The 25913-nt window shown below is 47.0% G+C and overlaps 3 protein-coding genes across 3 annotated transcripts; all 3 read right to left on the bottom strand.

Annotated features, from left to right (window-relative positions):
* On the bottom strand, positions 5235-6366 carry LOC8083365 (ethylene-responsive transcription factor ERF039). The gene has a single exon (XM_002446855.2). It carries the CDS (start codon positions 6255-6257, stop codon positions 5559-5561), a length of 699 nt encoding a protein of 232 aa, XP_002446900.2. The 5' UTR covers positions 6258-6366; the 3' UTR covers positions 5235-5558.
* LOC8083364 (ethylene-responsive transcription factor ERF038) lies at positions 17096-18271 on the bottom strand. The gene has a single exon (XM_021464030.1). The coding sequence runs from the start codon at positions 18087-18089 to the stop codon at positions 17310-17312; it is 780 nt and encodes a 259-aa protein (XP_021319705.1). The 5' UTR covers positions 18090-18271; the 3' UTR covers positions 17096-17309.
* LOC8083363 (ethylene-responsive transcription factor ERF034) lies at positions 23506-25002 on the bottom strand. The gene has a single exon (XM_021462685.1). It carries the CDS (start codon positions 24872-24874, stop codon positions 23897-23899), a length of 978 nt encoding a protein of 325 aa, XP_021318360.1. The 5' UTR covers positions 24875-25002; the 3' UTR covers positions 23506-23896.

The following is a 25913-nucleotide window of genomic DNA, read 5'->3' as shown; positions in this document are numbered from 1 at the left end:
GGTGCAGGTCAAAACATCGGAACAAGCGGGCAGCCGAGAGAGTGACACGTTGGTGCCTGAATTTTAGTTTCCTTTATTTTGTATTAAAATTGTATCTTTGGTGTCAAGGAGTTCACGGCACAATGGCAAAGGCCATTGGTTGGGGGGCTCCTACCCAAGATTCAAATTTTGAGTGCGAAATCTTAATTTTAGACTGACATATGTGGCCAAGCTGAGTAGTACTCAATGGAATTTAAAGATGGAGCCGTGTAACTCTAATAGCGTCCACATTGTGCATCTTGTAGACGTTTCGATGCATTAAATACAGCTATAGAACCAGATACTCAACATTGTAATGTAGGTTTGATTGAGAAGCAGCTCCAAGCTATCAAGCCATATTCGAGCTATCAGTGAAGAAACACCTTCTATCTTTTTACATATGTATGGATCCGACAATCAAAGTGATGCAGCCAGCCAAAATTTTTAGAGAAATGAGCACTTTTTGGAAAAATGGATCTAAACATGGGCTTGTAAAACTTGGCTATAAAGATTTGGAATTTGGTACCTTGGTACTCTAAAACTATGTAAACTTGCTTAGGGACCTGTGTCTTGTGTGTTGCAGACCAAAAAAATTAGGAACCGTCTAAACACCTATTTGAATGTAAAGTTTACAGCTAAAAGTTTTGGGATGTAAAGATTTAGGATCTAAACACGCTCTGGCCCTAAATCTAGTTCAATCTATTGTGGGCTAAAATAGGAAGAATCATGTCAGATCAAGTCCCACCCACGATTGGAACAACGCCCGATCCTCCACACTGCGGACGACCTAAGCTTAATTTCTTCCTCATTTCCTCTATCATCTTTCCCTGAAACAGGTACCGCACTACTCAAGCATTAGAGCAAGTTTAATAATACAGCCCATTTGCTGTCTGTAAGGTTTCTTACAGTCTTCTCCCAGCCAACTCATATAATAGTTAGCTATCCATTATTAATATATGACCTATTTATCTTATTTATCTCTCTCACAAAGTTTCTTGGTTTCTATGCCTAAGCTGGCTGCTGCTTCTCCTCTCTCTTCTCCCTTCTTTTCTCCACCTCAGCATTTAGTCAGCTTACAGAACCACTATAATATTTAGTCTTATAGGTGGCACTTAAATGCTTTACGATCGGGATCGGACGACGTATGCGTGCGTACGGCGTATATACTGCTTTGAATACCCGCAGGACCTCCCAATCAATCGGACGTGCTGGGCTTTGAAAGTTCAGCGCGTGCAACGTCCAAAACCCAACGCAGCAGCCATGGCCCATGGGTGGCCGCGTAGCAGGCGAGAGCGAAACACGAGACGTGCAGGCGAGGCGGCAGCCGGCAGCCTTTTTGTCCCGCTGCCCTTCTCCGTAGCCGGCTAGCCGCCGACGGATAGTCCATGCATGGCATCGCCGGCCCTGTGAGCTGTGAGTGGTCGGCGCAGCAGCATCACTGCATCACCACGACTGACGCAGCGGCTCTGGATTCCTCTCTGGCGTCTTCCGGTGGATTTTGAGGCCTTGTTTACTTCGCAAAAACCTGTGAAAAACGGTACTGTAGCATTTTCGTTTTTATTTAACAAACATTGTCTAATTATAGAGTAACTAGGCTCAAAAGATTCATCTCGCGGTTTACAGATGAACTGTGCAAATAGTTTTTGTTTTTATGTATATTTAATGCTCCATGCATGTGCCGCAAGATTCGATGTGACGGGAAATCTTGAAAAATTTTGCCAACTAAACAAGGCCTGAGTCTTGCCGGCCTATTCTTCCACTAGTGGCCTATTCTTCCACTTACGGAGTGGAGTACTCGTACTTTCAAAAGACCAAACAATAATTTTAATTAATAAAATAATAATATTTATAATCTTAAATAGGAGTAGTATGTACTATGGTTCAATTACAAAACGACAACAATAAGCTAATCTCTGTGATCTAGTATATCTACCACTACAGTATGCAAAACTAAAAAAAAAATTGCCAACTGGACTTGGTAGGCGATAGTCAAAGGCCTATTTGACCGTGTGGAAGGTTCACATGTTTCCTGCGCGATCGACTAGTGTGCAGCTGCTTGCGTACGTACTCCGTACATACTCATGGTTTTCTGGTTTCAGTGGGGCCTTGTTTACCTCCGAAAAGATTTTGGATTTTTGATACGGTAGCATTTTCGTTTATTTGTGGTAAATATTATTTAATTATAAACTAACTAGACTTAAAAGATTCGTCTTATAATTATAGATAAACTGTGTAATTATTTTTTTTTTCTTTTATATTTAGTTCTTCATTCATGTGCCTCAAGATTTGATTTGATAGAGAATCTTGAAAAGTTTTTTTAATTTCGGGGTGAACTAAACAAGGCCCGGCCTGGGTAATAAGGGCAATACACGGCGTGCGTGCGTACGTACGGAGTAGGCGTGTCTAGTTCATACTAGTACAGGAGTACCACCGCTGTGCGCCTTGACCTACCTTTCCACATCGTGGCGTTTGCATGGAAGGCCTTTGGTGTTTCGCGTTCACATTCGCGATGCCCTCCCAGAGAGAAGGCCAACCATGCAGGGGCATGGCTCTCCATAGTGCTGGCTGCTGGCTGGGGCTGTGGTCAAAGTCCCCGCTCCCAAGAATGGTAGGCAGCCTGGCGGCGTGGCGTGGAGTAGGATAGATAGATGGGTGATGGGTCATGCGTAGCTGTGCCCCAAACCCCAAAGGGCAAAGCCGCGTGGTGACTCCGTACTACGACGCGAGCAGTGCTGTCGTATGCCGTACCGCCTGAGGGCGTCGCACACTCGCCGCCAGCCTGGAACCCAACGCAAACCCAAGCATCTGCCTGCTCTTGCCGGTTGGACCTCACTACCCCGAGGATACGACCGAACGGGGACACCTGGCCACGCCCAGATCTGCCAGCAGCAGCATTCAGAGCACTGTGTTTTGACGTCGTCTCGTCGTACGGGCCGGGCTCCTTTGTCTCCTGCCTCCACCAGAAGTGGTCACAGCCGTGAACGGGCAGACAAGTGTCAACACTCATGCAAGCAGTAAGCACCGGTGCTTTTAGCTAAAAACATACTACTTAGCCTGGAAATGCTGCCGCGAAGGGAAAAAACACTCTGTTGTTTGTCAAAGGGAGAAAGAAAAAGAAGGTCGAAGCCAAGCCAAGCCAAAGCCGTCGTGCCGGTGTGCGTAACGTGTCCAGCACTCCAAGGCACCCTCGGATGCGCAGCGCAGATCAGCGGGCGTCGAGCGTGGTCTTGCTCCTCTCCTGTCCTGGGCGCCCTTTTGGCGACGGCATGTGACCCTATGCCTCTCATCTGCTATGGCATGGTAGTCTGTCACGATGGCAACAGGTGCTTCTAGAGGTACGAGTATTTTTTGTTTTCAGAAAAGGGAAAAAGAATTGCTTCTACAGCAGAGCAGCAGGGAGGAGGCAAATGAGCCCATGTTGCGCGCTGTCGTGCAGCCATGCAAGCCTCGTCGGAATCTCTTTTCTTTATTTCTTTCTTTCTTTATTACGAAAAACGAAAGCAATGACCGTACTTAGGTGCAAATAATAATAATAATAATAATACTCCATTTAGTGGCAGATCTAATACTGCTAATTCCTAGGAGAAGTTAACCGTGGAAAGCAGCGCAATTTGTGCAGCCAAGCCAGGCCACGTTGTCCGAACGCCGTGATGCGACTCCGACAGCTGCCTGAACGCCGCATCTCTATAAAAATATACTTCCTCGGAAACCACCGACCTTAATGGCACACGTAAGTACACACCCACCAATTCGTGTGGGCAATCCCATGGGGATTGATGAGGCAGCAATCACACGGTCGCCCGGCGGTTAACACCTGACACAGCTCTTAAATAAATTTCCCGTCCTCGGCAACTCGCTCACGGTCCGAAAACCAAAAGGGTCACGCAAAGAACAAAAAGGAAAAATCCTTCGAGAGCAACAGAAACACAGAACAAAAAAAGGACGGGGATTAAAGCCAAGCGTGCGAGGAAGGAACGTGCGTGGATGCAGAAGCATCACAAGTTAACCTTTTTTTTCCCCGTTTCCTTCCTCTTATGTGAAGTAAACCCCGGAGCAAGTATAGCAATTCCTGTGGACTGTACGGAGCATTAGCGAGAAGAGTGCGAGCAATAATCCAGACCAGTAGTCTCTGTCTTCCCCGAGAAGTGAAGCATCCGTCTTAGCGCACTCCGTACTTTTTTTTTAAAACAATACTTTCAATTATAACTTTTTAACCAACATAGAGTCAGGCTTCCAGGGTCTCTTGCACGAGAGATAACCGGCAGCGCGCACTGCTCACGCACCGCCGCCCCGCGGCAACTGGCAAAGCCCTCGTGGAGCGGCGGCCACATTCACAGCTCATCACATTCCCATGCGTACTCGTAGTACCGCGACTACGAGCAGAGCACCCTGCCTCGCCAGGCTCACATTTTCTGTGCGCATGCTAACGTGCCGCGATCCACCGCGTCGTCTTGTGGCTGGTGGCAGCAGCACAGGGGCCAGGAGCGCGTCGCGTAGTAGGAGTACCCGCGTGCGGCCTGCGCAGACGACGGCCCCGGCGCCGACCTCAAACCAAAGTACTACTGTACGAAATAGCCGCCTGGGCTGTTTTTTTTTTTTTCTCTCTCTCTCTCTCCCGTTCGTCACGCGCCGCGCGCTCCTCGGCGCGGGGCGGACGGCGAAATGGTCGCCGGGCACGATGGGTCGATGGCGACGGCGGCTCGGGAAATCCGCAGACGGGAGCGTCCTGTGATCGTGTCCGTGCGAGTGTGAAAGTAGTATGTGACGGGGCTTTTGTCTCAAATCTTAACCCGGAAGCCGCATTTTTACGCGGCGGCCGTCGCTGTCTCGGCCTTTAAGCGCAGCAGCAGTCCTCACGCCGGGGTGGGGTCCCGTCCGCTCCTCCCCTCGCGCTAGCTGTCCTGTAGTACGCGGCACACGTCACCGTGCTCGCAGTCGCCATTAACAAGGGCGAATTATTAGCGAGCTGATGAGCCGCCTGAGGCCTGAGCGCCTGAGCGGAGCGGGGATTCCTGCCGTGGCTTGGAAGGCGCGGGAGACTTTCTTTTCCTGATCGACTTCTCTCCAGATGAGGCAGGTGAACCTAAATAGTAGCATGATCACAAAGGCGAAAAGCTGGAATGCTGGATGCGTGAGTATCACTGTCCATTTGGCCCAAATCTTTGCCCGATCAGCTTTTTTTTACCACTAAAATAGTAAACAAATCGACCCAAAAGTGACGGAAGATAAGATGCTCGTTAATTATACATATTCTTGTCCCCCAAATCAAGCAAGAGAAGGAGAAGAAAAGGAACTAGCTTTATACAGGCGCAGCACCTAAATCTGGCAAAAGGAAAACAGCAAAAGAAGCAGCAGTGGAGTTCGGGAGTTAACAAGAAGAAGAAAACAGAGGAGCGGAAGCAGCGGCATTTACATGTGTCCGATCGTTTTTTTTCTAACACTCAACAGCTAGCAGCGATGCATGAAGAAGTCGCTGGTGACTACCGGCGATGGCTCCATCCAAAGAACGGGAACTGCCGCGGTGGCATGCATTGATCAGTTCAGTACTCCCACAGCAGCGGCTCCTCGATGAGCCGGAACGCGCCGCCGCCGGCCACGTCGTCGTCGGCAACGGCCCACGACGACGGGCCGCAGCATCTCAGGTCCAGGAGCAGGTCCGGGAGGTCGAACAGCGCGTCGTCCGGGTTGGGCTCGGCGTCCTCCTGCGGGGCCGGCGGCGGCGGGGGCGGGGGCGGGGGCGGCGACGCGGCGCTGGCGCTGGCGTCGTCGGAGCTGCTGCTCTCGGGGCTCTTGGCATTGCCTGCGCCTTCACCGGGGCAGGGGCACGACGACGGCAGAGGAGGGAAGTCGGCGGCGGCGGCGAGCGCGGCCGCGGCCTGCACGTCCTTGGGCGCCGCGGAGGCCGGGCGCGGGAGCAGGTGCGCCTGGGACGGGAAGTTGAGGTGCGCGTCGCGGGCGCCCTTGATGGCGAGCGCCGCCACGTCGTGCGCGCGCGCCGCCATCTCCGCGGTGGCGAAGGTGCCCAGCCAGATGCGGGACTTCTTGCGGGGCTCCCTGATCTCCGACACCCACTTGCCCCAGCTCCGCATGCGCACGCCGCGGTACGTCGGGTGACGGCTGCCGTCCTTGCGCGCCCGCTTCTTCGGGCCCACGGAGGACGACGAGGAAGAGGAGGAGGAGGAGGAGGACGGGGACGGGGAGGTCGGGGAGGCAGGCTCCTGAGCGTCGTCCATGTCCATGGCGGCTTTCTGCGTGCCTGCCTGTGGAGCGGCGCGGCGGTGGTGGAGCTGTTGGGTCGGAGCGACTGGGGAGTGGAGACCTGGAGAAGTGGGAGACGGGAGGAGCAGAGCGGGGTCTCTGGTTTTTATGGTGTGCCGTGGAGCCGTGGAGGCCAGAGCAACGTGGCATATAGCAATGGAAACATAGGACGACGCCACCCCGGGGTTCTTTGGGCCTTGTTTAGTTTAAAAAATTTTGCAAAATTTTTCAGATTCCTCGTCATAACGAATCTTTAGACACATGCATAAAGTACTAAATATAGACAAAAATAAAAACTAATTGCACAGTTTGGTCAGAATTGACGAGACAAATATTTTGAGCCTAGTTAGTCCATGATTGGACAATATTTGTCAAATACAAATAAAAAAGCTACAGTGTCCATTTTGCAAAATATTTTGGAACTAAACAAGGACGTGTAGTTTTCAGAAACTGTGTATATACGCATAGTGTGTTCGACAGCGAAAAAGTTTCAATTGTTTGTGGGAACTTTTTTTGGTTTTGGCCACTCGTTTGTATTTGATAACTATTATCTAATTATAGACTAACTAGACTTAAAAAATTTAGCTTACAAATTATAGACAAACTGTACAATTATTTATTATTTTTATCTATATTTAATGCTTCATGTGCCACAAAATTCGATGTGATGGAGAATTTTGAAAAGTTTTTAAATTTTAGGGTAAACTAAACAAGGCCCAATTCAATCATCCTACAAAGAGAGAAATGATAAAAGGAGAATTATTTAGAGTTGATTCTTTTGTTCTATTCTAGAGAAAAAACTAATTCCTAGCTTTTTCTGATTTTATATTAGTTGTGCTTTTAAGAATCCAACAGGCACGATTTGACAAAATAATTATAATTACTGAAAAAATCTAGATCCGAAAACATTTTTGCAAGAATCGAGAACCCTGACAAACACACACTCTAAAGCTTTAATATTAGAGTACTGTTTAGGGAAAAAGAGATTTAGGTGTTTTTTTTTTAAAAAAACTCGCTAAAAAACTATAATGTTTGTTACGTTCGAATCAAGTATGACCTTTTTAGAAAAAGAAAATAGCTTCTTCTTGGGTGGATGTTTTATAGCTAGCACATGTAGCTCAGAGCCACCTGGGAGTGGTGTGTTTGAGCATGTCTAGCGTCAGCTGTGGCCTTGTTTAATTTACCCCAAAAAACTAAAAACTTTTCAAGATTTTCCGTCACATCAAATCTTGCGGCACATGCATGGAGCATTAAATATAGTCGAAAACAAAAACTAATTATAGAACTTTTCTGTAAATCGCGACATAAATCTTTTGAGCCTAGTTTAGTTCATGATTGGATAATAATTGCTAAATAAAAATAAAGTGCTACAGTACACAAAACTAAAAAAATAGAAACTAGATAAACAATTTCTTAATAGGCAGGTGCATATAAAAAATGATTTCTTTATTTTGTTTGCATTATACATTTACAGCTTCCAAGAGCTGTCAAAATGGTCATGTAATTCAAAAAGGTGTTTGCCTCATTCAAATTCCATATTTCTATAGTAACATGACTTCTACTAGCTAAAAATATCATTGTTTTACGACACTGTTTAGGAGGTCTTATCCACATATAATGGTTATGTAAGCCCCCCTTTAGGAGGTCTTATCCTCACAAAACCGACATCTCTCTCTCTCTCTCTCCTAGAAATGAAGTAGGAGCCGTTAAAATCATTATTTTCGGCTTTATTGGCTCAGGTGAGCGCCTAAGTAACAACTCGAGTGTAACACACATACATTATCTTTGAAAGAGCATCTAGACTCTAAGTGGGTTTTGGTAGATTGAATAACAACACGATTCAGGGACTAATGAATTTTATAAGAATTGCTGGTATTTAGTCCCAGATGTAATTGTTATGTATTAGGCTTATATTATGAAGCAAATCATATAATTGAGAAATGAGTCCAAGTTTATTGGTGATAAATGCATGAATGGCAAGCATGTGATGAATCTAGAAAAAAAGGACATGGTTTGATTGATGAAAATTTCCATCTATTTATCTCTAATATGAAGCTTGGTCATGTTGTGCAAATGTTAAAATTGGGTTTGATAATAAATACATTGGCAACCATGTGTGCTAAGGGAAGATGAGAGACATAGTTAATTGCATATGGGATGGTCTCACTACATGAAGCTCGCTAGTTGAAATTAGGCAGAAGACAACAACTCAAATGAAATGTTTTCCAATGTGTGCTTAAAGTTGATTCGAAGCAAGATTTGATTTGATGGCTTGATGAAGTGAAGATAGTAAGGAAAGGGCTTCACGCGACTAAGCGAAGGTGAATGCAAGCGATGGCTTGGTGATCGAGGGATGAAGACTAAGGTGAAGAAGAGAGTACTTGCATTGAGTCGAGGTACTAGTCAAGCTATCAGATAATTGATGAATTATTTGGAAATGTGAGTTTTGGATGAAAAATATAGTCTTGATCAAATGGTTGGAGAAATCCAAAGTCACAGCTCAAGGTGTCTCAACTCAAAGGAATGAAAGTGTTGAAAGCCCTCAAATGGTCAAAATTGAGAAGTTGGCTATTTATGACACTGATCCATGAACTTAATCTACCCCTTTGTTTGATACTCCCTCCATATCATAAAGGTAGATGTTTAGAACATGATTGTGGTAACCAAGAAGTGATTAATTAGATGTTAACTTTTCATCTTTACCCTTAATAAATAGCCTTGTGCATGCTATCTAAACAACAAACTATCCTAGCTCAGTTGGCTTGCATTGTGCAGCCCGAGGCTGGTGTCCTTGGTTCGAACCTCTTGGGCCGCATAATTTTTTTGCATGCATCGCGTGGAGGAGGCTACATGAGTGCCGATGAGTGCATGTATGCATTAATGCTGCGTCGAAGCTGAAGAGCCAGGGGCAAACAAGTTCGGTTTTCACCTCCAGCACTCAGAACGTCAGCTAATGTGAAATCAACACGAAGGCCTAAAACGTCTACCTTCATGATATGGAGGGAGTACTCAACAAGCTACGCACCCAGTTCTGTAACTTAAGTTAGAGGAGACTATTGCTGCACATCCCCCTACACTATCCATTGTACCTCAATGTTCATCGAATTTGATGTGAAAATTTAGATTATGAAGGAAATTATCTATTTTCACCTAATGTTTAACTGGCCTTGCTAAGGGAGAATCAAGCAAAGAGTGTTTGGTTGACGAACAATATTGTCTTAGGGTTTGTGCTAGTAAGCTTTTGTTTGCTTCTCCAAGAATACCATTTTGGCTTGTCTTGTGTCAAGGTAAAGCTCACTCGTGCAGGCAAGGGCGAGTCTTAGCTCTAGGAACCAAAACACACCAAGTTATCTTATATTTTTTCTGGTTCCAAAATGTAAAGTGTTTTAGTTTTCTCCTAAGATAAACTTCTTTATCCATGACAAAGTTTAGAGAAAGATGTATGAAATGTATGACACAATATGCACTATCATGCACTCCCGAGACATTTCTATGGTGGAGCCAATGAAACTAATTTGATGTTGTAGATGTTTATTATCAAATTTGATTGAAATTAGAAAAGTTTGAGATATGACAAAACAAAATCGTATTTAATCTGGTGATGGCTAGCATATTTTAGTATTGTCTTGCACCTTTTTAGTACATCCGAGTATTTTCACATGTGTATCTTATATTTTTTCTCACGGCCAACTTCTTCATGGATGGTTCATATTTTTTCCACCATTATAACATTTCCCTTTTATTATATATACTGTTTTTGACCCTAATTAATACACTTGAGTAGAAGTTTCAAAGCTACAAAACTGCCTTACTTCCAAAATTTGCCTTTACAACAACTTGTAACAAACCTTTATCCCACAAAAAACCTTGTGACAAATGCTTTATATCTCTAGTGAATTTATTTTACTGAAATTTGTACCTCCTTGGTCTCTATTTTTAAATTGTGCTGCACTGTACTGCCTATCTGAGTGCATTTTTTAAAAAATTTCCTGTCCATCAATTGGCATGAGTGCTAGGATTAATATAGCAAAAGAACACAGCTCAAACCTGTAAACTGAAGTCCTATGTAAACTGAAGTAAGGGATCGATGTTTTTTTTTTCCTGTCAGGAAAAGATGCTTGCTTGAAGCTATTATGATATATGTACTATATATAGCTCGGTCAGATATGCAAGCTTAATAGGATATATACTGCAGTATTATGTGTTGTATTTTTACTTTGGAGTTTGGGGAGTGCAAGTTGGGCGAGTAGACATCTCATGCCACACAGTATATATATTCATGGGCAAGACACTTAGTTCCCCAAATCTCAAATCACGATAGCTAAATCGTTAGTCATTTATCACACACATAAATGAGACCAAGACTTTACACACACAAAAAAAATTGAGACCAAGTCACTTTCTTAATCAGTTAAACTCAACACAACATGATGGCTTAAAAAGTTACTCAAAGATTTGAAATACGCTAGGGCAAAGTTCCCCTACGCGACCCGTAAGTGCACACAACCTTAGTTTTTTGTGTGCTATCGATTTTGTCATGCGTACCTAAGAGTTTTATATGGTCCTCATCCTAAAATTGCTTGGACTTGGGTTTTTATCCAACATGTCCTTGGCGACAAAGAAATCAATGGACGAAGGTGAGATGAGCCAGAGGTCGTACGTGCCGCCTTCTCAAGCACGACTTCGGAGACTTGTCAAGCTGATCAAGGCGTTTCGTGTTCGTGCAGACATATATGGTACGTACGAGCATGCAAGTGATGAGCATCAACCAACGGTTACCCTTTTTTTTTCTTGTGAGCATGGCACTCAACTGCTCAAGTCAAGTCACCTCCTCTCGAGCCTCGACGACGCTCCCGTGTCCCGTTGCTCACCCGACGCGGCGCGGCGCACGTCGCGTTCAGCTAGATCAAAGCCGTCCGGGCCCAAATAACCAGGCGTGGGCCAGCAACGCCGCTAGGTTCCTGGGCCTTTGGAAAACTGCAACGCAATTGGGGTGGCACGAGTAGGTTGTGCAGAGACACACTGTCACTGTCGCACAAGGACTGATGCGGCGACTTGACCATTTTTTTTTTCGGTGCTCACTGCTCAACATTAGCCGAAAGACTGCAGTGACATGAATTGAGCACGGTAGGGGGTATGTAGCTGCCAGCCGGCCATGCCATGCGCAACCTCGAGCCCTCGATCAGTGAGAACATGGCGGACCGATTACGGCCAGCAGCAGTGCAGCACAGACGGCCGGGCTACTTCGTAGGCTATTGTAGCATTGGAAATTAATTTGGAATCCACTAACAACCAACCTATCTAGCCAAATGGCGAACAAGAGAGGCCAGCATCAGCAATGAATACCATCGTTTCTGACAGAACGAAAGTACTCGGCTGGCAGTAAGCGTCGAAGCAGCAGTCATGCAGCACAGCAAGACGTAGTACTGCCACTTGCTACTGCCGAACTGCTAGCAGCTGATGGATGGATCGATCGACTGATCGGACGTCGACCGGGGCAGCGCGTAGCGTAGCCCACAACCACCTTCGTCCTCCCAGCACCCCAGCTGCCTGCCCTCTCTCTACGATGGCCGGCCAATCATGCACGCACCTACGGCTACGGAGGCGCTGTGGCCCGTACCACATGATTGTCGAGTTCACAAACTGTTAAGCGCTAGCGGCGACTAAGTACCACTGCAAGGTACGAGAGTGCTAGTGACAGGAACCCAACGATAATAACGCCATCATTCAGAGCGCCGGGCCGGGGTACGATTCCGATCGGGCCGTGATGCCTCCTGCATGCGCTCGGCCAGCCGGACACGGCGCCGGCCACCACTGCTCCTCGATCACAGCTCCCGTCCCCGTTCCGTGATGGCGATCAAACCCGCCTGTGCGGCCGCATTGCGCTTCAGTGATGCGTGTACTACTGCCACACACAAAACAAATCTCTTTGATGTTGTAGCTGCAAGCTAATGACAGAGCTATAAGCTACCGGCCAGTCGTAGTAGCTGTTGTGAGCGACACCGTGTTTAATGATCCTCGGTTGGCTTTCTGTACCTAATAGTTCTTGAATACCATCCTAATTTGTCGCGTGCTCAATAAGTTTGTCTAGTGCATTAGCTCCCAGGATTCTTGCAAGCAACATTGCTTGAATCGCTCAATGACCAACCAGTACCTGTGTGTGCTTGATTATAGCTTGATTCAGCGTCTCTTATATATATATATATATATATATATATATATATATATATATATATATATATATATATATATATGAACAAACATTGAAAGAATAGCATTGCCATATCTTACCTTAAGTGCGCATCAGCGCATGTTTTACTGAGAGATTGAGGTAACAGATCGATCGATGCTGCCTGCGAGAGTTAATGAACTTATGCGAAAGTGTGTGTGTTTTGCGAATTACATGTATATTTACCCCTACGAACACATATACGCAAATCTACTCTTATGAGCATTTTCGAAAGACTACGTCAACATATCTTGAGATTGACAAAGTCACTATAGATATCTTTTCCACTGACACATACTCCTGGTCTCCCTCTCCAACTCTCCAACCGCCGCGGCACCCTTCCTCACTCTCCACAACACCACTTGCAGCCACCTTTCCTCTTCCTACCTCGGATGTCCTCCTCTTGACTCGCCTCGCTACACACGCAATAGTTACCCTAGATTTGGTGCGAACAAGGATACCAAAGGCCTCACGCCTCTATGCTCGCATCCTAGCTGAGATGGTGGGTCTCATGTGGATCTGATGACCACAACCCCTCTGGAGGCCTTAGGTGCCGGCAATGGCGAGCCGGGCCAAGGCATCAATAGCCCCCATGGCTTAAACGACTGCAGGCTAGCGTCAAACGCTGTTATCAAAGAACTGGAAGCCGCCTATAAAAACATCTTATCTTATACAAGAAATTTTATCTATTATGAAAATATTCTTCATAATTATTCTAGTGACACAAGATTATGTTGTAAATCCATCTAAATGAAGAACCTATATTGCATTTCACCCGGATTTCACTAACCGACAGAGATAGGGGACCTCTCTTCTCAATCAGCTCCTCCCGCTCCGCCTAACCCCTATCATACCTCGGCGGATCAAAACTCTTCTCTATGGGCCTTTTTATACATACCTGAATTAGGCTCCAGCAGGGGCCGCCGTTCCGGACCCAACAGAGGCAGGGGTAATTCTTTTCAGTCTAATGAGGCTGGGACAAGCTTTGCTTTTGTACTGGTTGAAACTGAGGATTAGCTTTGGGTAAGCTACTTTTCTGTTGTCTCTAGTGACACAAGATTATGTTGTAAATCCATCTAGATATTTAGATACTATATATATAGTAAAAGTTGACTTGAGATAAACTTAGATGGATTTATATTATTTCCAATCAATAGTAGCGTTTTTATTCGGACAAAAAATGATGGTGAAAACTAAGACCGCGGTACGAGGAAGCAGAAAGCTAATTGAGTTTGTTTTATCTCGTGGCCCTTTCTCTACCTTGCACTTGGCTTGTGCTGCTGTTTCAATGTCCCACTTGATTGTTCTTTTGCTAATGGGCTCAAAAGCATGAAATCTTTTGAGCAGATACTGTGGCAACTGCTCATGGATACATAAATCTTTCAATTAGGCCTTGTTTAGTTCACCCTAAAACCCAAAAACTTTTTAAGATTCTCCGTCACATCGAATCTTGCGGCACATGTATGCAACATTAAATATAAAAAAATAATTAATTGCACAGTTTGTCTATAATTTACGAGACGAATTTTTTAAACCTAGTTGAACAATAATTACCAAATAAAAACGAAAGTGTTCCTCCTCAACTAAACAAGGCCTTAGAAGATAAGTGTTCCTCTGTTTGCTTTGCTCTTGACTGTAATCGCTGTCACATTTCCTTCCACAACAAGTAAACAATTAAGTTTGTGAACAGGAACTCATGAATTATTTGAAGGAACTAGCTTACCCCTTAATTACTCCATGCCCTGAAAAGCACTTGCCCCACTACAGGTCCCCAACTTGGCACAAACTTGCACTCTTTTAATAGCAATATAATCCTAGCTACTTCCTCTACAAGTCTTCAATTAATCCTGGCCGGTCCGATGCACAAATTATGGTTAGAAGTTCTGAATCAGAGCAAAACACAGCTTGTTTTCCATAGGGCAGAACACATGCTGTGATCTGTTTTCTGGAACGGTCAGTTGAAATGTCCCATCAGGTCATCTACTCATCACAACCCGTAAAAAAAGAGGTTGCAAGGTCAGTTTTGCCCAATAATTTACCGATACAGCAATTAGCAAGTTGAGCCAATAATATGCCCACACCACATGACGCAGCACGGAAGACGCCACTGCCGTGCATGGCGTGCGCTACAGGTCAGTACAAGACGGCACTTCAATTGACAGACAGACATGAACACTAAACAACAGCTCTACCTCTAACCCTGCCCTAGCAAGTAGCTAGCAAAGCATTTAAGCATGCATATGAGTGATGGCCCCAGGCTCCAAGCACGCATTGGAAAACTTGATCCAAGCCGCCGGAGCTCACATGCGTGCTCCCGGACTATTGCACAAGACGCCATTGGACATGTCATGCATGCCGACCGGTTCATTATTTAATCCACGTAACCGCATTGGAAATTAACAAACCGAAGAAATGCATGCGCTTTGGACGCGACTGAACACTCAACTAACCTCGTAGCGAAATGGCATATATGGCTCCGTTGGTCATACCTAATCGGACTACGTTGCCGTGTAGAAGATAAGCATGCAGCTGCTTTTGCTGAGGTAGGCATGCAGGCTGCCGCCACATGCGTGGCCTTACCTACCATGCAATACTAATTGTCACTAAACCTTGTGCCACTAACTACACTTAGACAGACATAAGTAATGACTAACCTCCAGGGATGGCTAGTTACGTTGGCTATGATCTTTGGAGCTTTATTTGGAATGGCTAGAACGGCTCGATAGTCGAGACAGCAAGAGACAGAACGGTAGTTCGCTTTAGTTCTTCGTTCTAGAATACTATGCATAGTGCGCTGCATGATTGCGCGCGTCCATTGTAAACCAGGGTTGTGCATATCATATTCTTAGCTCATCATTAGTTTGTGCTACTAGCTGTTTATACTCGCTGCATGGGCTGGTGTTTCAAGGCGCTTTGTTGGAACGACATGTAAATGAGCAAAACAACAACAACTACAACAATTACAGAAATCTTGATTTGGAATATATAAAATCTCGATGTTCATTCACTTCGTTGGTAAAAAAGGCTATGTTTGGGACAATCTATGTATATATGTTCACACGCACACCTGCGAACTGACCATAGATTCCTTGTGGTGGAACCTGTCCATCCAGATCAAGTTTATGACTTAACATGGTTGCTCGTATTTTTTGGATTTATTCTAAAATTTAATGGTGTTATGCTTTCAGTGGTAGGCATCGTGCCTATCGACAACGAGGCGCCTGTGGTGACTTTGTCAATCTCGAGATTTGCCGGTCCAACTCGGTTCTTCGAAGGTGCTCATAGAGGTAGGGTGTGCATGTGTGCATTCTTAGGGGTGAGTGTGCTCTCGTGTGTTGTGAGCGTCTGTGTCTCTAACTGGGTCTCGCAAAAAAAAAATTCACGCACACCTCCAATAATCTCGATGTTTATTCACTTTGTTAGGAAAAAGGCTCTATTTGGGACAATTTATCTCAAACCTATTTCCTCAAAGAAAATCTCAACCTGGTTTGAATCAAAACTAATTCCACAAGAATCTTAGCTCATGATAAAACCCTAAACCATTTGACATGTCGATTCTAGGGTAAGAACTTGTCACCGCCACTAGTGACAAGCCCGGATCTAGGCCAACCATGAGGAGGAAGGGGCACCCACTATCCTCTCCCATACTGGAATTTTCACGTGGAGGAGAGGAGGATCGAGGAACCAAGGCACCGGTGAGGAGGCGGGGGCATTGGCACGATAGATTATGAGGGACTCGAAGGCCATGACCATGGGGATGAGGAAGGGCTTGGTCACATAGACACTAGTGTGGAGGAAGAGGAGGAGATGGGAATGCCAGAGCGCAGTGGGTCATGAGGGGCTTGGAGGCTACCAATGCGATGAGAAGGAAGGGACTGAACACTGGCATAGAGGAGGAGACTTGGGTGGGGGTGCTGCGCGGTGTGTGGTGAATGGCTCAAAGACCGTGGCCTGTGAGGTGAGGGAAGAAAGGTGGTTGACATTCTTGAGGATTTCTCCGGCATCAGCCTCCTGGCGTCTTCTACTTCCACATTGAAGGGTCACAGGGAGAAGAATTGCAGGCGGAAAAAGTTGGCTTAGAATCTCGCCGTTTAATGGGCATTCACCGCAAGCTTGGGAGAAGCGGCTCTAAACAGGACCGAAGAAAGTAATAGGCCATCTGATGCTAGATAAACAAATGTAATCGCTTGAGCTTATCGGCCAAATCTGTCAGCCATTCAACAATGTTTTTCTCTCACAACAAATCAGCCAACAGTGCTTCCTACCATGACTTATCAGTCAAACAAACAATAGGTCATCAGATGCTAGATGGACGGTTGAGAGCATTTTGCTTCATGGAAACCTCGTGCACCTTGGATGTCATGGAAAACATTTCTCATGTATTATTGTATATGATACAAAGTGACATGAGTCATATTGACCTAGGCCTTGTTTAGTTTCTAAAAAATTTTACAAAATTTTTCAAATTTCTCATCATATCGAATCTTGCGGCACATGCATGAAACATTAAATATAGATAAAATAAATAACTAATTGTATAGTTTACTTATAATTTGCGAGACGAAGCTTTTGCGCATAGTCAGTCTATGATTGGACAATATTTGTTAAATACAAACAAAAGTGCTACATCATTTTGCAAAAAAATTTGGAACTAAACAAGGCCCTATAATGGAATCAAAAACTGAAAACTATGAATTCAGTGTAACTACATGTGCTTTTGCAAAATTTGTTAGCACGCATCACAGCGACCAAAAGAAAAAAAAAAGAATCTCGTGGACGGACGGAGTTGGCTAGTCTTGCATCGTCAGTGTTCCCAAAGCAGCAATGGCTCCTCGAAGCAGAGGTCATCGGCGATGTCATCCCACGGCGAGCCACAGTAAGACGGAAGCGGCAGCGGCGACAACATGTGCCCGAAGTCTAGAAGAGCGTCTGGCACGTCCAAGAACGTAAACCCCAGTCCACTGTCAATGTCGCCACCCAGCTGCTCAAGCTGAGCTTGATTCACACTCTCGCATTCCGGCATTGCCCGCTCAGGCGGCGGCAGGTCCTCCGTCTCGGCGTCGGCATCGTCGTGGCCGCAGGAGGACGGGACGACGGCGGGTGAAGCCGCCACCACCACAGTGGCCGCGGCGAGCGCGGCGGCGGCCTGCACGTCCTTGGGCGCCGCCGACGCGGCGCGTGGCAGCTCGTGTGCCAGGTCGGGAAAGTTGAGGTGCGCGGCTCGGCCCTTGATGGCGACGGCGGCGGCGTCGTGCGCGCGGGCCGCCATCTCCGGGTTGTCGAACGTGCCGAGCCAGATGCGCGACTTCTTGCGGGGCTCCCGGATCTCGGACACCCACTTGCCCCAGGTCCGCATGCGCACGCCGCGGTACGTCGGGTGCTTCAGGTCCCTCCGCGGCCGCTTCGTGCCCTTGTTGCCACCGCCGCCGGAGTCGTCGCTGGAGCTCGGCGACGACGCGTTCAGGGAGCCGCCGCCGCCGCTGGTGGTGGTGGTGTTGCTAAAGCTGCTGCTGCTGCAGGTGCAGCAGCCCTCTGACACCTGAGGCGACACCACCTGCTCGTGCTCCATCAACGACGACGACATGACGTGACGAGTGTGACGATGGCGATCGACTGAACTTGCTAGCTAGCTGCTGATCACGACGCCAAGTAGTGTCTCTTGCGAGCTAGTCTCCCTGCTTGTACAGCTTAGGACCGATCGCTGTGTCTGTGAGTTTGCCTGCCTGCACTTGGTGATGACTGCGATATGTGAGCTAGGTACCATTCGCATACATGTATATATATGTATCACAACGACAGGCTACAGTTGGACGGACCTCCGAACAGAAAGTCAATGTGGAAACCGCAATTTGAGTGTCATATTTCTTTTGGTTCTCCAAAGAAATGTGAATGGCATTGAAAAATATAAACGATAGGACAAATAAAGGGCAGAGGAGAGGGACGCAAGCAAAACCCAAGAGCAAGATGAGGTTGGTGTACGCGCTTGCTTCTCTGACGGTCAGTGGTCAGTCTGCAGTACCGAGTACTGAACCCACCTTTGATTCCGGTTGTTTATTGGTCTCAGGCAGCAGTACCAGCAGCATGCTGCATGCCCCAGCGCACAGTATGCATTCGTGCAAAATGTGATCTCTTGAGAGTGTGTTGCTTCCATTATGTTGGATGGACAATGATTAAACTAAGGCCTTGTTTAGATGTGAAAATTTTTAGATTTCGGTACTATATCACTTTTGTTTGTATTTGATAATTAGTGTCAAATCATAGACTAATTAGACTCAAAAGATTCGTCTCGTGATTTACAGACAAACTGTGTAACTAGTTATTTTTTTATCTATATTTAATGCTCTATACATGTACCGCAAGATTTGATGTGACGTGAAATCTTAAAAAGTTTTTGAATTTTGAGTGAACTAAACAAGGCTTAAGCTGAAGATAGCATCCTAGGGCGACCACCGTACCAATCCGTGGGCCGTGTGCGAAGTATTTTAAACTGTACCAAATCCCTCATTCAGAGATCCAAAAGATGTGGATCCGTGCTACAGTTGCATTAGCTTGTGTATTATAATAAACATATATACTTATATATGGGTTTCATTATACAAATGGCAACGAGGGAAATGCCAGCCGTGTCAACGAGCAGAGAAAGAGAGAGCAGCGTTTGTTGGGGAAAGCATGCATGATGGAATGGAAGGAAATAATGCAATGCAAAGCAAAAGCAGTCTCCTTTGCTGATAGCCTGATACTCCTGAAACGATAAACTATTGCAGGTACGCGTAGATTAGGGACGATCCATGCAGCGAAATAATCAATATAAACACTGCCAGATTCCAGGGAGAGCTAGGGCATTTAAAATACGTGCCGGGGAGGAACTCGTGGCGTGAGTTTGAGATACGATGCTTCCTCAGATCACACTCCAGAGCCTTTTTGAGGTTTTGTTAATTTGCGATCGATCAGGCGACAGAAACTCCTCTGAAAAAAAGCTGGAATGGAGCAATCATTTCGGTCTTTCGGCTCTCTGCAGCTTTTTCGTTTGGTCCGATGAGTGTGTGTTTACTGAGAAACTAAAGCTGCGATGAGTGATAGAGACACAAATCGAGGTCCTACAAATAAAGCTCGTGCCAATTTTTAATGAGCACATGAGTTAATTACGGGTAACTTGACAAACAGGTTACAAATAAAGAGAAAGAAAATAATAGCCATGGAGAATTGGTGAGCAAGAGAATGCTTGAAGAGTTGGAGTGTCTGAATTCCAGGAACCTTTCGTGAGCCAAGAAACGTAGTACTCCATGAACTATTTTGACGTAATTCTGACGTACATACTCCGAAAGAAAAATAAATTCTGACGTCATCACTAGGGAGGCCACTATATAGAGGCCAATGCATGCCACTAATTACACATTCAAAGGATCTCTGGATCGATCTGAACTAATCATCACATGAATTTAACTTGTAGTAACTAATTTAACATGTTAATGATTAGCCTGGTCAAAAGCACATGCATGCTACGTATCAACGAAAATCTTAGGACGAAAGCCTAGATGATAGGTTGAATTGTTACCTAATGTGTGCAACGCGAGAGCAATTGAATCAAAGGAGAAAGACTGAAAGACGGTCTAGAAAAGCACGTTCAGCGCCACGATAACCTAATCCTATGGACGGCAGGCAATTAAAGATCTACCGAAAACAGAAAGATAACATGTACGCATCCATGGAAAGAAAAAAACGAGAAAAATAATACTAGTATCAACGGACACTTTTGCGTTGTTAACGACGGCCGGCGCGCGCTAGCTCCATACGGGCCTGCTTCAGTTCTAACTTGACCTTCCCCTGCCGGCCCCCTGCATGTAGCTAGCTCTAGTCTCACTTTATTAGAGTATAATCACCAAGCACACAAATAATGATACGATCGATAGGATCCGGCAATTAATCTATGACGTGGACCAGCTAGTCATGCATGCGTCCTCCGTTCATCTGAGTGGCCGTGGAGTGAGACAAACGGGGGGGGGGGGAACGTACGCGACACAAGCAAAGCCATTGAAATGACTCGATGGCAATTCGCAATGCAAGGCGCCAGTGGAAGGACTCCGACGTGCGTGCTCACCGGCGGCCGGCCAATCGCGGAGAGCTAGCGGTTAGTACGTCAATTTAACCCCCATGCATGTATTCGCTACACACATACGTAAAGAGTGGTTAATACTAATCCATCCATCCATCCGCATAGAAACTTCCATACGACTAGTCATTTCCTTAACAGCAACCGGAGAACGAAACGGGCGTGCGCGCGTGGTGTCCGTCCATATATGCATGGGGACGGCCGGCGAAAATAATTGGTGGCGCTCGCTGTCGGAAAGCTACGCTCGTACCGCTGATCGATCGACGGTGACAGTTTCGCAGTGAAACTAACACCCGGCCTGACGACGGACGGACGGTGGATGATTACTGTCACATATATATGCGCGATCGAGAGCAGCACGTCGTACGTGTACGATCGAGATCTGTGTATTAATTGTATGTTTATTAATTAGTTACACGAATATTCCTTTTGGCCCTTTATTTGTTCCTAAATAGAAAATTGACTGTTGACCAATTATAGATGCATGGTGTGGGCTCCGTCGATCGTCGTCGTTCTTCGACCTCCCTTTGGTTCTTGGTTTTCCTTGGCTTTTGCAGTGTTCTCCCGGCTTTTGCTTTTCGCGCTGCATCTGCAACGCGAACGAATCTGATGCAAGGTAGTAGTAAAACCCGTTGGGTTTTCAGCCTTTGAAGAGACAAAAGCAACAACACTTGCAATTGATGGCGTCGAGACTGATTATTGCTCTGTCCTGACCCAACAGCTAATCCTTTTCTAAATCTAGAATGCCTCAAGAATCAGCTCAACCAACCTTTCTTCATGGAAGTTATCATTCTGCTAAGCTGGGCTATCTGGATGACTAGAAACAATAAGATTTTCAAGCATGTCAATGCCTCGACACAGAGCTGTAAGAATTTGTTTCTCCTGGAAATGGATGCTCTTTTGCTGCGTGCCAAGAAAGCCTATTCACCAAGATTAGAAGATTGGATAAGTGCTATTCCTTAATTTTTTTAGATTATTGGTGGTGTACAACTGGTTCAGAATTTGCGGCTTGCTAGCTCTGAACTTCCTCTTTTCTTTCTTCTGACCTTTTCTTTTTTTTTTATCTGTATTTGTAATTGCTTTACAATTTTGCTTAATAAATTCCAGTAGGGGCCATCGCCCCTCCTGTTTCCTCAAAAAAAAAAAACTGCAACGGTAGGGAAAAATAAATGAGATCTTCAGAGAGATCGAAAGAGTGGCTTGTTCTTGTCTTCACTGGATTCGTTCAGTTTATATTAGTAGTAGTATTATTATTAGTTGCTAATTTTATGACAGCTGGGCGCGCTCTGACTGCGCAACGCATGTGCAAAATCTGTAATCGGAATGCCTGTGCCACCTGCATGGATTCCTTTCGTGCTGTGTACTGAATCTGCCAACAAAATCAGTAGTAGCTTGAGACTCGAGTCGCGCGCCCCGTAACTGTCGTATATCCTGCAAATCTCAACGAGCCGCATCAGGTGGGAGGCACGGCGGCCGCGTGAATCAAGAACTGATCAATCATGGCGCAACTTGCATCGATGGGTCGATCGATCGGACGGTCACACCAGCATATGCAATCTGATGATCGATGCTGTTGAGCGCTAGCTAGCTAAGCACCCGATTATTAGCTTTAGGTGCATCGCCGTCCCGTCCCGGGCAACCCGCCGCGCTGGTACGGTCCGACTGGCCGGCCGGCGATCCCCCACACAAAATCTGCACTCGCCAATGCAATTTCAGCGCGCAACGAACGAACGCGACCACTGTACCACCCCCGCACCTACCGTGCCTGCCTAAGGGGCAACGGGCTATGTATGAGCGCCAGCCCGCCGGTCGGTCGACCTGGCCGGACGGCGACAAGGGAAGCGCTGTGCGCCCCGGGTCCCCGCACGCGAGCGTGATCGAGCCGGCCCAGCCGGACGATTAATAATGTAATTACCCTGCCGGCCGGGCCGGCGTCGTCAATTAGACGCCGGAGCGCATGCACATCGCAGCTCGCCCTCAGCTCGCCGCCGTGGGCGTGGGCTAGAGTGACCCCGGCGCGGCGCCCCGCGCCGTGTGCGTGTGGCCGGTGTGTCCTTCCTGGCTGTGCTGATGCGCGGCGCGCTGGCCATGTGTCCGGGCATGTGACGGGGGTCGCCGGCCCCGGCGCTCGCCTACGTACGTGTCACCTGTCAGGCGAGACGGACGGACGGACGGACGGATCCCATGCCAAAAACCTCGCCGCGCTCGTGGCGCGCGGGAATATACCCAAGCCAAAGCCAGGCGGCCAACTGGGCGTGCGGATGGCTCTGCACTGCACCTAACCGAACGGCGATTGGCCCGACGCTCCCTGTTCCTCCTCCTCCCGGGGCTTGTCAGATTGGCGCTCGGAAGCGGAAGGGGACAAGGGAATATGGCGCCGCGCGCGCGGCATGGAATTGGGAATGGAACTTTCCGTGCGGCTTCGCTCCCGGTTGTTGTTGTTGTTGTTTTATTAATTTTTTTTCCCTTGCGTCGGATCATCAGATTCATTCTCAATTCACGGCCGGTGTTTGTGTTTCAAAGTAGTAGCTGCTGTAACGTGTAGTACTAACCTCGGAGTGGAGTCTGTACCGAACCAGGCGCAAAGATATTGCGAGTTCAGTATGGTACTAGCTGTAGTGACCTACGAGAGGAGAGCAAGTGTGTGTGTGTGTCCAGTTGGCGTGATAAGTTAAAAAAGCACTTGGACTTTTTTTTGCCGTAACAACGACGCAGCAGCGGCAGCACAGCGTTGGGAGCGTTTGGCGTTGCGAGCTGGAGCTGTCCAGTGAGAATCTGCCCAACGTTAACATGCCAACATGGACTTCCCTCTCCCTCTCTCTCTGCTGCTTTCGCCGGCTCGCCGGGCCCTAAAACGACCTCCGAACAGAAGGCAGATCGACACTAATAGTAACAGCTCAGCCGAACTATTATATTTTTTTTCCTTCTGTTTTTGTTTAAATCAAAGATCAACAACAATAAATTAATACAATATTATCATTGTCGATGCGAAATGCAAGTATGCATCTACTACCAGATAGAAAAAAAAAATAACTGCGATTTGCAAATGCATCAGACGTACTGCTTGCTATCAGTCGACGTCTCAGCTGATACAGAAAGAACACACGGGGCATGCAGCTGCTCCATGCCCAAATCAAGCACAGGCAATACTCGTACGAGTACTAAAATTTATAAGAATAGTAAACATACTAGTATGTGTCTGGTGGTTTTCCCTCTCTTTTTTTTTCATGGAGAAGACCCATATACTTCGCTGCTAGAAACGCAAAGAGGCGATCGAGTAACTACTCGGCCCACAGGAGCGGCTCATCGTGCATCCCGACGACGTCGCAGCCGTCGTACTCCTCGGCGGCCATTGCCGCCGCCGGCCACACCGGTGGCCACCACAGCCCGTCCCTCAGGTCCAGGAGGAGGTCCGGCAGGTCGAACAGCGCGCTCTCCTGGCCCTGGCCCTGGCCCTGCCCGCCACCGCCGTCGCCGTGCGTCGTCGTCATTGTTGCCTCGGGGCAGAGGCAGCATGCGGCAGCAGCCTGCTCCGGCGACGCGTCGGCGTCGGCCGCGGGGGACGACGGCAGCAGCAGCTCGGCCGACGACGACGGCGACGGTGATGGCGACGGGGACGGCGGCGCGTCGCACTGCACGTCCGCGGCCCCCGCGGCAGCCTGCGCCGCCGCGGCCTGGATGTCCGCGGGGGAGGTGGACGCCGGCCGGGGCAGCTCGTGGGCGCGGTCCGGGAAGTTGAGGTGCGCGGCGCGGCCCTTGATGGCCAGCGCCGCCACGTCGTGCGCGCGCGCCGCCATCTCCGCCGTCGGGAACGTGCCCAGCCAGATGCGCGACTTCTTGCGGGGCTCCCGGATCTCGGAGACCCACTTGCCCCAGCTCCGGCGCCGCACCCCGCGGTACGACGGGTGCTTGTACCCGCTCCGGCTGCTTCTGGTGGCGGTGGCCGCTGCCGCCTCTTCGGCCTTGTCGTCGCCGACGCTCGCCTCGGTGTCGTCGGTGCTGCAGCAGCAGCTGCTGCTCTCCTCGCCTTGGTGGTGCCCATTGTTGGTGCTGCCGTTGGCTTCTACTTCCTGTTCCTGGGAGTCCGGCGAAGAGGCTCTCTTCCGCTTGTTCGTGCCTTTGCAGGAGTTCTTGGGAACAACCTCTTGCGGCGCGTCATTGACGACCGAGGAGGAGGATGTAGAGGACGAAGAAGAGCAAGATGTGGTGGGTGCATTGCCTGTGTCCACTGCCATGGCTCGTTGGGCTGGAGCGTCCATGGCTTAGGCTAGGAAGGAGCACTAGGAAGGGGAAGCCGAGTGCGGGGAGGTAGAGCGCCCCCGGTTATAAATAGTGGTGCCTAGAACCTTTTGCTTCGTGGACTGGTGGGGCCTCGGTTATTTTTACTGAATTTAAGGCATTTTTTTTCCAATGACAACGTCATGTTAGGACACCTCAACAATAAAATCAACTTGCAAACTCATATGAACTTTAAAAAAAATACTCCATGGAGCAGTTTCATAAAAAACAGAGTAAACTAGCGTGTTAAGGGATGTTTGAGACTGTTCCACAAATTATGCTCTATAAACTTTACCGTGGAGCAGTTTCATAAAAAAACTGACGTTTGTGGAGTACCTCTTTAGGTACTCTTACAACTCCACCCCTTTTTATCGAACTGAGTGCGTGGAGTTGAAACAGTTTGGCTAAAAACTGTGAAGCGGAGCTAAAAAAAAACGTAGAGCAGAGCAGTCTTAGACACCCACTTAGTATAAAAAATGTATGGGCATGAACACATGAATCATACGAAAATAATATGTGAGTCTAACTCTTTCATGAAGAATTAACTTATCATTCTTTTTTGTTCTTCTTACTTAATAAAATATTATATGAGCTAGCTCTTTTAACATTGTTTGAGCTGCACTTAGGACGATGATCAACTCCATTCCACTACATGGTAGAAATTTTCTTAAATCTAATATGTTTTACTAAATGATTTAGAAATTTCATCATAGCCAACAAACCGAGCAAGGAGGGCCACTTTCGCCCCTGAAACAGTAGAATTCCACAAAATGGTGTTTATTTTGGTTGTTCTTGAAGGACTAAGGGCATGCTTGTTTCAACTTGGCTTCTGCCAGCCAAAATTCAAAAGCGAAAACAAAACAATCCAAATGCTGGCTTTTAAAAAAAAACTAGAAGGCTGGTTTCCGAGGAAATGAACTAAAATTTTAAAAGCACTTTGAGAGGCATTATTTTTCTGGCTTTGGATGTGCTGAGAAGTTAAAATTTTGTACAGAAGTAAGTAGAAAAAAAGCAGCCAAA

This window comes from Sorghum bicolor, chromosome 6, assembly GCF_000003195.3.
Source record: "Sorghum bicolor cultivar BTx623 chromosome 6, Sorghum_bicolor_NCBIv3, whole genome shotgun sequence".
NCBI classification, from domain to species: Eukaryota; Viridiplantae; Streptophyta; class Magnoliopsida; order Poales; family Poaceae; genus Sorghum; species Sorghum bicolor.
This window is presented reverse-complemented; position numbering and strand designations above follow the sequence as displayed.